Source organism: Hyperolius riggenbachi, chromosome 1 (assembly GCF_040937935.1).
Source record: "Hyperolius riggenbachi isolate aHypRig1 chromosome 1, aHypRig1.pri, whole genome shotgun sequence".
Classification (NCBI taxonomy): Eukaryota; Metazoa; Chordata; class Amphibia; order Anura; family Hyperoliidae; genus Hyperolius; species Hyperolius riggenbachi.
In genome coordinates this window covers 129113711-129127168 of record NC_090646.1, presented here as the reverse complement: position 1 = coordinate 129127168, position 13458 = coordinate 129113711, and the positions used below count along the sequence as shown (strand labels likewise).

At 38.9% G+C, this 13458-nt stretch overlaps 1 protein-coding gene across 2 annotated transcripts in view; it reads left to right on the top strand.

Moving 5' to 3' along the window:
- The window catches only part of CORIN (corin, serine peptidase), a 279818-nt gene that overhangs the window by 179045 nt on the left and 87315 nt on the right, over nucleotides 1-13458 (top strand). For both annotated transcript variants that reach the window (XM_068278537.1, XM_068278536.1), the window contains exons 6-9: nucleotides 1704-1817; nucleotides 3907-4014; nucleotides 6366-6476; nucleotides 7535-7657. In XM_068278537.1, the coding sequence (XP_068134638.1) occupies nucleotides 1704-1817; nucleotides 3907-4014; nucleotides 6366-6476; nucleotides 7535-7657 (456 nt within the window). The remainder of the gene's footprint in view (nucleotides 1-1703; nucleotides 1818-3906; nucleotides 4015-6365; nucleotides 6477-7534; nucleotides 7658-13458) is intronic.

Here is a 13458-nt window from a genome sequence, read left to right as displayed (position 1 = left end):
TCAACCTCTGACTTTAGTATTTAGGTGTGTATCTATGTCTAGGAGGCCCCTTCACACTTTACTGGGCATCATAGGGTTTCTCACAGTAAAAGGCTCTTATTTAAAATAATCGGTTTGGAACGTGAAGAGTCTCTGCTTTGGCATTTTAACCACATGAACCTGAACTGAAAATAATTGTATAAGATAATTATTTTAGTAATGGTAAATAGAACGTTGGTAACGTAGAATTCATTGTTATATTTTTATTTTCAGTTTAAAGTGTTAATTTTTATGACTCTTAAGATTTCTTAACAGCCATGACAGTCTGATGTAAAATCTGCTTTGCTCAGCTGTAAAACAAACAGAACTCATGGCCCTTTGAACTTTGAACACTAGAACACTAAATGTCACTCGGTTTAATTTCTCAACCTAATAAAAGGATGTTGTATTCTATATACTTTTCAGGAAACTGGGCTGAATTCATCAAGCTGTTCCACAAGCTCATGCATTCTATTTACTTTCAGGAAACTGGGCTGAATTCATCAAGCTGTTTGACAAGCTCATTTGCACAGCTAAAATGGGGGGGCGGGGGGCAGGTGCGGTTATCACCTGTTGCACTAGAAAACAGAAGGAGGCTTCAGACTTTCTTAGTAGAACTAGTACTATATATACCTATGTTTATTTTATCATGTCACATGTCACTTCAGGTATGCTTTAATATCATGACATGTAAAAGCAAAAGAGGTAAAAGCATGATGTGACAATAAGAAGACTACTTTATAAACTCAGCCAGTAAGGTAATAACAAGTTAACTAATTCAAAGTAGTTTATTATTATTTATTGGATTTATATAATGGCAACATATTACACAGCGCTGTATAAAACATAGGATTACAGACAATAATAACAGGGGTGACCAACATCACAATACAGGTAATAAGCACTAGATACAACATTACAGGTAATAAGCAAGATACACAACACAATACAGGTAGTAATACAATGCCAGATCATTCACTGGAGTGGTAGTGCTAATAATACAAGTTTACATATTCTGGGTAGAGTGTACATTCAAGTATGGTACACAAGGGGAGAGGGCCCTGCCAAAGGCAGGGGCAAACCCAGGATTTTAAAGGAGGGGATTCCTGCAAGGTCTCCCTCAGCCACGCGCAATACAGTATAATAATATGGTAGGACATCATGCTGGGTACACATAATGCAATTTCCCGTCCGACCGATCGATCAACAATGGGATCGATCAGGACTAGTTTGGATACAGATAATAATGAGGACAGCCGACATAGGTAATGAAGGGGAAAGTGAAGCATTCACCCAGCAGGGGCTGTGCTCATTTCCTGAATATTTTAAGTTCCCCAGAGCTGCTCTATGCTTTGTACACACGTTGCTGCTCCATGCTCTGTACACACGCTGCTGCTACATCTAAAGTCAACTGTAGAAGGGAAAGAAAGGAGGCGGTGCTGTGAGCTGCAGGATGCCTGCAGATATTCTGGTGTCTCAACTTGTGCCTGTCCCGCACTGGCCCTGGTCTGAGGGGGGATTCTGGGCAACTGTAATCCCCCCCTGTGTTTGCCACTGAAAGGCTTACAATGTACATCGTTTATCAATGCGAATTGTGTTCCATACAACATACAGTAACAAAACTACCCAAAACACTGAACTAAAACTTAAATAAAAAAACTCATATTTCTTTCTTTATTTTTAAGCACTGTGTGGGGAACCAGACAGCTTTCTGTGCAGCAATGGAATTTGTATAGCTAGGAAACTGACCTGCAATGGCTACAATGACTGTGATGACTGGAGCGACGAGGTACATTGCAGTAAGTCCTGTTTGATATTGCCTTTAATACCTTCCAAATATTTCATTCACAGGAAACTCTTTTTTTTTTTTTTTTTCATTTGTAATTGTGCTTATTGAAACTTTTTCAGTAGTATTTGTTTAACCACCTGGGATTAATCTTATGGGGGAAAAGTATTTTTCTGGTTCTGGAAAGAACACATCTCTTTTTTTAGCCTGATACTATATAAGGACATTTGGGCTTCTAGTATCATAATTCAATAAGACTTTACATTTTTAGAAAGATGGAGAACATTTGATTATTAAAATATGTATTTTGTGCCGATTGTGGCCAGAAAAAAAATAGATGTGTTTCTTTTTTTTTAGACAACTGGTTCGATTCTCTCTTTAAAATATTTTTTTTCCTCAGATTAAAAAAAAGTTCTTAAAGTGTTTACCATTTTTTAATCAGATAAATATGAAATCTTAACCCATTACCTTTCATAGCACAAAGATAAACATTGTGGCAGACTTCCGAACTGCCCTCTCTGGGCTTCAGTATGGACGAGGGCAGCACATTTGTTAGTACGCGGCCACTAATGCCTCAACCTGTACAGTGATGTCTGTTATTGTGATGCAGACATGCACATGCTATCTCCCCCCCTCCTTTATGCTTTAGAATGTGTAGCACAGATGTAAAACATGGATTGAGTTATGATCTAAAATATGACCGCTTTAGGGTACAATAGCTCATTTTTGAAAGGGTAGTGAGACTAGCACAGAAACAGATTTCACAACTGCTCTAACAGCAAATCTATGGCTAGGCCTTGCCTGGGATTAACTATGCCCCATTTTTTTACTGCAGCAGGAGTTGTGCACAAGGCTTCAGGAGACAATTTAAATTTAAGCCAAGATAGTGGCTGGATAGTGTACTGGTTAAGGGCACAGCCTCTGACATAGCAGACCAGGGTTCAAATCCTAGCTAGGGGGGCCAGTTGTTATTCAGTAAGAAGTCCTTGGGCAAGACTCCCTAACTCTGCAGGGTGTTCTACTGAGTGACACCTTAGTGCCTACAGCTTTCAAGGCTTGTATAAATGTAGTCTTATTACTAATAATAGGAATACTACTTTCATCAGTTCTTTAAAACATATTTCTGTAATTATGGCTATAACTAGGTAGTTAGTTTTATTTAACACATCCTGGGTTTCTTTGAAAGCACATTTTGAATTTTTTTACAATAATTTACAGTTGAATTAAGTGGGTGGGTTTTGAACCATGCTGATTTCCATTAAATTGCAGTGCTGGTTAACCTGTGGGTACTGTGCTTCTATTTGTACGATATGTACCTGCGATGACCACTCTAGGCTTGATTCACAAAAGAGTGGTAACTGATAGCATGGCCGTTTTCACGTTGCACGCGATCGTGAATTTTTGCGTGAAACGATAATGTTTTAGTGCGCAAATGCAAATTTTTCCGCAAAACCGATATTGATTACGCGTGAAAACGTTATCGTTTCACGCAAAAATTCGTGATCGCGCGCAACGCGGAAATTCACGCGAAAACGGCCATGCTATCAGTTAGCACTCTTTTGTGAATCAAGCCCTACTCCATCCCCCACCCTGCTACAGTCATGTGACAAACATGATAATTCAACCTTTCTACAGTCAATTTTACAAAACAAGATTCAAAGTATCGCTTCTCATAGTTTCTACACCAGTCATTGCGCATACTATAATGGTATGATTTTATATGCTGGACCTATAACACTGTAAATACTGTGACGCTCGTTACTTTACTAGACTTTAGTTCTGCTTTTACGAATGCCAAAAAAATTCCCCCCCCCCGAAACCTTGAAATGCATCACATGAAGGATTTAGCTCATATTCTCACATGATCATACCACCCATTGACACTAAGCAGTGGGGCCTCCGAGCTTTCACTAAAAGCATCTGAGACTACGGCAGATTCATGGCCCATAAGCCTGAATGTGGCCATTTATTGTAGGCAAACACAAGATCCCTTCATGCTGTAGTCACTTTTTATTGCAAACATAAGTCAGGTTTATCCACGGAGTACGTGCAGATTTCCTGTTTAATGTAACCTTCTCTCATCACATATTTTTCAATTACAGATTGCAGTGAACATCTATTCCGTTGCAACACCGGGAAGTGCCTTAACCAGAGCTTTGTATGCGATGGCTACGATGACTGTGGGGACCTGAGCGATGAACAGAATTGCGGTATGCTTGAAAATGCACCTCAAAATAAACACTACGATCAACAGAGCTACTTTCTTTATACAGCTTCCAAGTCTTGCTTTATTACAGACATTTGGCAGTATTGACTGTTTTCCATAGTAAGGAACTAAACAAAAATCTGTCAGTTACTAAGCAGTCAGGTGTAGTGGGTTCCCAGGGTCGGTGTTTCTCTAGGGATAACTGGGCAATTGCCCAGGTCTTCAATCTGCATAGGGCCCTCATGTCTTGGAATTGCAGAGGTCACATTGGCTTTACAATCAGTACACTACTAAAATAAAAGGGTTTGCATCTTTAGTGTTGCCAAGCGATGTAGATTACACAAAAAGTATCTGAGGGTTCTTTACCAGTGGGGCCTATTAGATCTGGGACTGAGCATTTATGTACACACAGGAGTACAGTTCTCTGGGAGTTACCTCAGTTGCTCATGTATGTGCTAATGGGGAAGCGTAAGTAGTTTTATCAGGTTTATAAAGCTTGCCTTATACATTTATTTTTGGCTGCTTCAATCAATTTCATTGTGTCTGACAAACTCATATTACCACTGCTTTTTTTCCTCTGATTGCAGCATGCTGGAAAATCTCTGAATGGGTGGGGGAAATCACAGTGAGGGGTTAATGGGCAAATGGTACTATGCTAGCAGTTCCATCAAGTCTCCTAAAATTTTATTGAGATTGAGTGAACAATGCAGTAGAGAAATTGATCGCGAACAGTCAATATCTAATTGCAGAGAGATTGATCAAATGCCATATCAAACCAGTATTGACCTGTGTATGGCTAGCTTCAGGCTCTGCTTTGCTGGTTCACAATTGTACTAATGCAGGAAATGGTCACAGCAGCAAATCAGAGGGTTACAAATCTATCGGCTAATCCAACCGATCACATGATTTTCCGTGAGTTCTGCTACATCAGCAACACAACCCGTCTCTTCTGACCAATGCTATAATTATAGGCTTGCAGCATCCCAGGCCTTTAACTGGTTGCTAAATGTCAGGTGATGTATTGAAGCAACCCTGCATTTATGTAAAAGTTTACATTTTTTCCTTAATAAAGATGAGGGTGTAAAGCTTCCAAAATTGTGCAGTAATTAGAAACTTGCACTTAGTGCCGTTTTCTGGCTACTAATGATCACTTGCAGCAGTATGAAAGAGCTTAAAGAGGAGCTGTTAGGTATAAGGTCTCAGAGAAAATAAACACATATATCAGTAGCTAAAGATTGGCTGTACTTACATTACATATGCATTTCACTGTCCACGTTTGGATTTCACAGAATTTGTATATAGTATATGCAGAGATAGATGCTCCTGACAGCTCATGGCAGGCTCCATGTTTTTCTGTCAAATGTGTCGTCATGTCCTGCCTGCTTCCTGATCACAGATAAGCTCCTACTTGAACAACACAGTGTGCAGTGAATATTAATGAGCCATGTGGCTAGGAACAATAGCTGACTCCTGCAGAGTACTCTGCCCCGAGATTTATCAGTGCTACACGCTGGACTGATTACAAGCTTCTGTAACGTCTCATTAGCAGCCGAGGGGAGGGCCCCAGAATGCTTTGCAGTTTAGTATGCGGCTTGCGTCCTTATGGGTCTATAACAGACTTGCTGATAAGCACACATCAAAGATAACTGAGATTTTTATCTTCACTAATGGCTTTTGGGCTTCCTTCTAAACTGTTTAACACAGGAGAATAGAGGTTTAAATTAGCTTCTGCAGCCTGACAGTTACTCTTTAAAGAGAAACCGTTCAATTTAATGATGAAAGAACTATGCTCAAACCGGAACGTAAAAAAAGTCCAATCTTTATTAAGGCATTTTGGCCAGGCATCATGCTCAAGCGTATTGGAGCTCCAATCACTCAGTAGCTCTGTGTGCTCTCATGTGTTATTACGAAGGAGCAATTGTAGCTCCAATACATGTGAGCATGATGCCTTGTCTACAGTATGACTGTTTTAATAAAGATTGGACTCTTTTACATTCCGGTTTGAGCATAGTTCTTTCATCAGTATGTGATCCTATTGTGACCGAAACCCTATCCTGTTCCTGGATCAAAATGGCAGAGTGGTTAGTGGTGTTTTGCGTCTATTGTGTGTTCAGACAGTTCAGTTTATTGGACCTGTCAGTTTGCCATTAAATGATCTCTGCAATGGTAGCACTGATTTTATTTCAGCACGTATGCTTGAAGTTGCATTTTTGGGCACTTAAAGTTCTCTAGTCTCTCTCTGTGTAAGTCAGCTAATATTTTTGTTGAAAAACCATTTATATCATGTGTTTGAGAAAAGTTAGTTCAATTTTTTGCTGATTGGTTAGGCAATATTTCTTGTCTGTGTTCCCTCAGACTGTAACCCTGCACACAGTTACAGATGTGGAGATGGGCGATGTATAACCTCACGATGGGTGTGTGATGGAGACCATGACTGTTCAGATAAGTCAGATGAAGTAAACTGTAGTAAGTATTTTAATATGAAGTGTACTTAAAGTTTTAGATTTGGTTAACCCCCCCTTCCTTTTCATACGTTATACATAGTATAACTTGTAAGACACATATGGGGCAGTATGTTTTTTCCTTCCTAATTTTTTTTTTTTTTTAAAGTTTTGTTGGGGAGTAAAATTATGAATAAAGCCCCACAGGCAGGTATCGGTACATATTTAATTGAGAATAATGATGTTACATTTGTCCAGCTTCTCTAAATGTTGATTACTGGGTTCCAAAACAACCTGGCCTGTGAACATGATGAAATACAAGACTTGGGCTCGTATTCTTCTTCTCCTAAGTTTTCTCCTAGGAGATCATTTTTTTCTTATGAAAAAGTGAATTGAATAAGGGCCCTTGTTTTGTGGCCCATGTTTACTGTAATGTGATCCCAGCAGGACCCACTAAACTGTCATTTTTGTCAAAAATGCTTAAATGGGCCAGGTTTTATTATCTAGTTTTTTTTTTTACCTGAAAGGGCTACTGACAAGGACAGGGGTTCATGTCTTCCATTGGCTTAATCCACAAGCGACTCTTCTTACATTCCTTCTCAGTACACAGCCACTGTGTTAGTCACGTCTGCTAAAAGTTTTGTGAGGAATTTGGTTCCCAAAGAGGGTGTGTCCCTCTGAAAAAGGGGGACAGTTGGGAGCTATGGATCAATATCCTGAGAGTGGCAATGTCTGTAGGAGAAAGCATCAGATGACATTTGTCTCCTGCTAACCGTGCATTTTGTACCGTGTTGATACAGTTTTATTGTACTCTTCTTGGCATGTTTATTCACTTCATTGTGCAACAATATTAAAGATTTTTTTCAAGTCAAAATTCAAAAATCTGGGGAAAATAATTTAGTGAACTGTGGCACAGGCTCCTGAGTATGTTCAGCAGTGTTTTTTGCCACTTTATAAGTTAAGCCTGCAGTGCATTTAGAGTCAATATAAATGTTCCTGCAAGGAAAAGTTCATACTGCATTTCTCTAGCTGCAATACATTTTTTTTAATAAGGTTAAAGAATTATTTGGATTGTTTTCTTAGCTTGCCACAGCCAAGGTCTCACAGAGTGTAAGAATGGACAGTGTATACCTAGTGCCTTCCGCTGCGATGGAGACAATGACTGTAAAGATGGAAGTGATGAAGAGAACTGTACTGAGCACAAAGGTAAATATCATGCAACAATATTGTTTCTATACTTTTGATTCTCTGTCTCACAATAGACCAGTTACACAGAGCTGCTTTTACTACACATACCTACATGGTGTTGAACATTGCAGTATGGATAGAGGTTACACAATTGTGGGGTTTTTATTTCAGTCCTGCATTTCCATACTGAGAGATTTCCCCTCTTTCTGTCCACAGGACCTTAATAAAACCTCTAGTTACTCTTGTGTCAGTGTTTTTTCTTTTTAAATATATATGAGCCCGTATCCAGTTAGCTTTCCCCCCTGTGTTTTCTCCCAGGAGATAATGTTTTATCTAATCTAAAGAAAAACTCTTCCGAACTTTGAAAAATTGTAGTTGAAATTAGAAAAGTAGTAAAAAGTAGGTACAAAAAGGAATATCAAACTTATTTGGAGTAACTTCTTGCTTGGTGTGAGCATTAAATGTAATTTATTAGTAAGGTTTGAAAATATCTTCTTGTAGAAGATATAATAGGATAAGGTAGAGGAAGTGCAGAAAGGTTATAAATATGCCTCCTTTTATGCCCTCCTCAGGGTTTTCTGTTGTATTTGTGGGCAGCAGAGAGCAACTTACAGTCATGTAGGTGATGACATAGGTGATGGGTGTTCTAGGGGATCCCTTGCACTGATGAAGACCAGAACCCTAGTTTGGCTGGAATGTGTTGTAGGTGGGAAAAAGCCAGCATGAAATTGTGTGCCTTTGGTGGATCTCTACAGCTGCTGGGCAGTAAAATAGCTCTCAAGAACATTAAGGTCTCCATAAGTTCTCCTTCAAAATTTTGACTCAAGTCAAATTATCAGACAGCAAGAGTCCGGCTAGTCATGATGTTCTCTCCTATCATTCTCCCATTCCCTCCTCTTCCCCATCCCATTCAGTCTCCTTAATGGGAGTGAATGTGGCAGGGAGGATAAGGAAATGGCAGTATGGTAGGAAGTTACATCACAGCAAGCCTGCCTCTTCCTGACTGAAAACTTAACTTGACCAAAAAGTTACATTTTTCAAGGAGTGATTATTGAGATTTGGGGTAACAGGATGAGAAATGGACAATGCACAGAGGTATGTAGATCCAGCATGAATGTAACTCTGTTTCCTTAGGTAGCTTTGCCTCAGGTCAGGTATACTTTAATTACAGATGGAAGATTACATTTTGGTTATAAGATGCATACATTTTCTTATCAAAAATGTTGTAAATGATTAACATGCAAAATATGGTGTTTCCAAATTTGCTGGGCATAGTAAACAATTGGGGTTTAATTAGAGCAATGTGAGGGAGGCAAAAAGACTGAGGGGCCTTACACACTTGTACGATGCGGTGGGTCATTTTACCGCACCTCACTGTTATGCCAATGAAAGCCTATGGGTGTTTGGGGTTATCACTATAGGAGATGTATTTTTTAAGTGTATTTTTAATTTAATTTTACTTTTTTTCCACTAGATGTCCCCTCACTTTATACTGTGTACTTTTTATTCTAAATGTTAAACAGGAAGTGAGTTTCTTTGTTTTTTTTACTTTCATTTTAATGAATGATCACTGCTTCACATTGAAGCAGGGATAATTAATTAATCAGGTACTTTAACCACTTAACATCTCAGTCGTTTTCAGCTTATGCATCCGAGCAATGTTCACCCCCCATTCATTAGCCTATAACTTTATCACTACTTATCACAATGAACTGATCTATATCTTGTTTTTTCCGCCACCAATTAGGCTTTCTTTGGGGGGTACATTTTGCTAAGAGCCACTTTACTGTAAATGCATTTTAACAGGAAGAATAAGAAAAAAAATGAAAAAATTCATTATTTGTCAGTTTTCGGCCATTATAGTTTTAAAATAATACATGCCTCCATAATTAAAACCCACGTATTGTTATTGCCCATTTGTCACGGTTATTTCACCATTTAAATTATGTCCCTATCACAATGTATCGCGACAATATTTTATTTGGAAATAAAAGAGCATTTTTTCCGTTTTGCATACATCACTATTTACAAGCTTATAAAAAAAAAATAGAGAGAAATATTTCATCTTTACATAGATATTTAAAAAGTTTAGACCCTTAGGTAAATATTTATGTGTTTTTGTTTTTTTTATAGTAATGTTTTTTTTGTTTTTTTTTATTAAACATTTTATGTGGGCATTTTTGGGAGGGTGGGTTTTAAAAGTGTTTTATTTGGGGAAATATTGGTGTATTGTAATGTTTTTGGGCATTTACATGCAGTTTTACTTTTTGGCCACAAGATGGCAATCTCGATTTTTTTTACATGACGTCACTCTAAGCGTACAATGTACGCTTAGAGGGACACAGCTTCAGAAAGAGCGAAGCTTCCGAGAGAAGCTGTCGCTTTTTCAGTGGGGGAGAGGAATCAATGATCGGGCTCCCCAGCCCGATACATTGATTCCGTGTCTACCGACTCCGCGGCCGGGAGTGCGCGTGCACGCGCGTGATCGGCCGCGGGAGCGCGCCTGTCCTCCTTGACGTTTTTATACGTCAAGGAGGACAAAGTGGTTAATTGGCTTTGGAAACACATGTTCCCATTCACCAATCATTGCTCTAATGGATGGCAATGGGGATGCGTGAGACTTTTTGGGGCACTTGTAAATGTGACTCTCTCTCTCTCTCTCTATCTCTCTCTCTCTCTCTCTCTCTCTCTCTCTCTCTCTCTCTATATATATATATATATATATATATATGTGTGTGTGTGTGTGTGTGTGTGTGTTTGTGTATATATATATATATATATATATATATATATGTGTGTGTATATATATATATATATATATATATATATGTGTGCGTGTGTATATATATATATGTATATGTATATATATATATATATATATATATATATGTATGTATATGTATATATATATATATATATATATATATATATGTGTGTGTATGTATATATATATATATATATATATATATATATATATATATATATATATATATATATATATACACACACACGCCCTTGGTGCAGAAGTGAGGTATGTAGGGAAGTCTATATATGTTGCGGCAGTCAGATAGTGGTTAAACAAATTAATTATTCACTCTTCAGTTCTGTTTCACACACTGGCCCTTCTTCATCTCATCTGGGTTGAATTCTTTACCTTATCCATGGACAAGATGCTCAAATATATGTTGAAAATATTCAATATAGAATGTAAACTGAACTGGGACAACTTAATTTGAATATATTTTTTTGTGTCTGCTGGCAAAGCAGATAAGGCAAGGAAAAGCTAAGGTGATAATTCAAGATACATTTGGTGTGCTGGTTGCCCTTTTCTTAATTAAAGGACCACTAGCAGGGAAAATTGTAAAATTTAAAAGTATACAAAATACATCTCTTCCAGCGTAGAATGCACTATAAATTACTTTTTTTCTATGTTGCTGTCACTCAGTGAAAATTTGACAAATCCGACAGGTTTTCGATTAGTCCATCTCATCATGGGTTATGCTTACTACGGGCCAGGGCACACCAAAAACCTCTAGCAGATCTGCAAAATGCTAGAGGTTTTTGAAGCAGATTTCAGAGGGATTCTAGGCATGTTTTCTAAACATGCCTAGCATTTTTTGGAATGTTTTTGTGCAGCAGATGTCATATTTTGTTACAGTAAAGCTGTTACTGAACAGCTTCTGTAACAAAAACGCGTGGAAAAACGCTCTGATCTAGCATTTTTCAGAGCGGTTTTCCACTTTCCTATACTTTAACATTGAGGCAGAAATGCCTCAGAAATCTAAAAAATGCTGCAGCCCCCAAGTTTGCGTTTGTGGAAAAAAAACGATCCGCTCTGGTGTGCACCATCCCATACACTTTCATTAGCCAAGCGGTTTTCTCCCTGTAAGCGGTTTAAAAAACGCTCCAGAACCGCTTTGGTGTACACCAGCCCTACTTCCATTATTCTTTACTAATGCAATCCCTGTAAAGAATCTATGTAAATGTTAACCAGCCTCTCTACTTGCTTGCCCACTATTTTGGCATTTGGACTGACCAACTGCCGTTCATGAAGTGCTTTTGAAAATAAAGAAAATGCTGAGAATCCCCCAGAAGGAGATGGACTAGTCCAAAACCTGTCAGTGCAACTTACTCTGGAACAAATGTACATTTTATACATATGCATACAATGTATTTTAAATTTTACAATGTTTAATGCTAGTGGTCGATTAGGTAATTTGCTTCCATTCATCAAAGGCTGTTTGAAAAAAAAAACTCAAGTCGGGAAAATACTGCATTCGGTATTTTAGACCTTTTTTTGTAATTCATCAAGATCTTCACAGGTGTGGTAGAAGTTTTGTAATTTACCGGAACCCATGGCTTCAATTCACAAAAACCTTTCTGGTAACAGCAGAGCAGTGTGGAGTTGTCTCTTTTTTGTTACATGCTATTCATACAGTGACGGAATTACACAAGTAAGAGGCATCCCAGACATCCCTTTGGAATGTACTTGTTTGTTATACTGCCTCTGCTCCTTCTAAATCTTTCTAATAATCTTTCTAAACATTTTATTTAGTTGCCACAGCTTAGATGAACTTCCAGGAGACATTACACATGCCACGCTTAGGTGATTTCCCCACAAGTTCCTCTGCATCTTCAAACAGAAACTTAAAGGGTTAAATGGCTGAAGGGCCACAGGGGAAATCTCTTTAGTTCGGGATCTCTCTCCTCCACTGCTTGGGGGCTAGATAAACTCTGCCCTCATGAGAAGGCATTGCGTCCTATCACAGGGACTTGCAGGAGACAGAGGCTGTTTCTATTGGCTCTCTGCTCCTGTCAATCACAGGTAATCCATCTCTGCTTTCTATGAGTCACGGCTCCCGTACTGTTTCCGACAGAGGAGTGCCGCCGGCAATTATCGGACATGATACTGGGCTTTACCGCATGCAGTAATCGTGATGAATTGACATTTGCTGAAATTTGTTGAGGTGTTTACCTTACAAGTCGGTAATTTACCTCACTGCTCAGTAATTTCAGCTTTGCGATGTGGTAACAGCTGTGATGAATTGACATTTTACAAAATGCTCCAAAAAAATCAGCTGTTTTCAGCATTACCGAATATGGTAATGCTTGATGAATTTAAGTCAATGTCTTGTGGGGAGAACACTTGAAATGCACATAATGTTTGTTATCTGCACACAGTACCTTTTGTCCCTTGTTGTTGTTGTACATGCTAGGTTCTCAACAAATGGTACACATACCCCAAGGGGTATGTAAGTAGGGACCAGAAGGCACTTGTCATAGCCATTTCATTATAGTAAGATTTAAGATTTAAAAAATATATACAAATCATGTATAAATGAACCTGTATAAATATAGTCAAAAGCATCAGGGACTGTATTTATATACAATTATGGCGTAATTCTAAAAATACATATGTGGCAAGGGGCATGCGAGATTATATTATTCCATAGCACAGGGCTCCTTGCTGATTCAGTCATTATTTAACTTCCTCACGACTGCTCCATGCCGTTGAGGGCGTGTCCGTGGCAGCAGCCCCAGGACCACCTAACGCCAATTGATGTCAGGTCCTGCAGCCAGCTACTGAAGGAGATCGCGCACAGGCTGTGCGCTCATCTCCTTCTCGGGGGGCGGAGCTCCACCTCCTCATCAGTCTCCGGACGGCTATTGCTGCTCGGGAGACTGTTCGATGGCGTGATCGCTGTCTATTTACATAGTACAGCGCTGCGATTAGCAGCAGCACTGTAATGGGGACAGCCGTGTCACGCGGCTGTCCCCTCCTGACTATCGGCGGTGAATGGCTGTCATAGGCTGAAGCC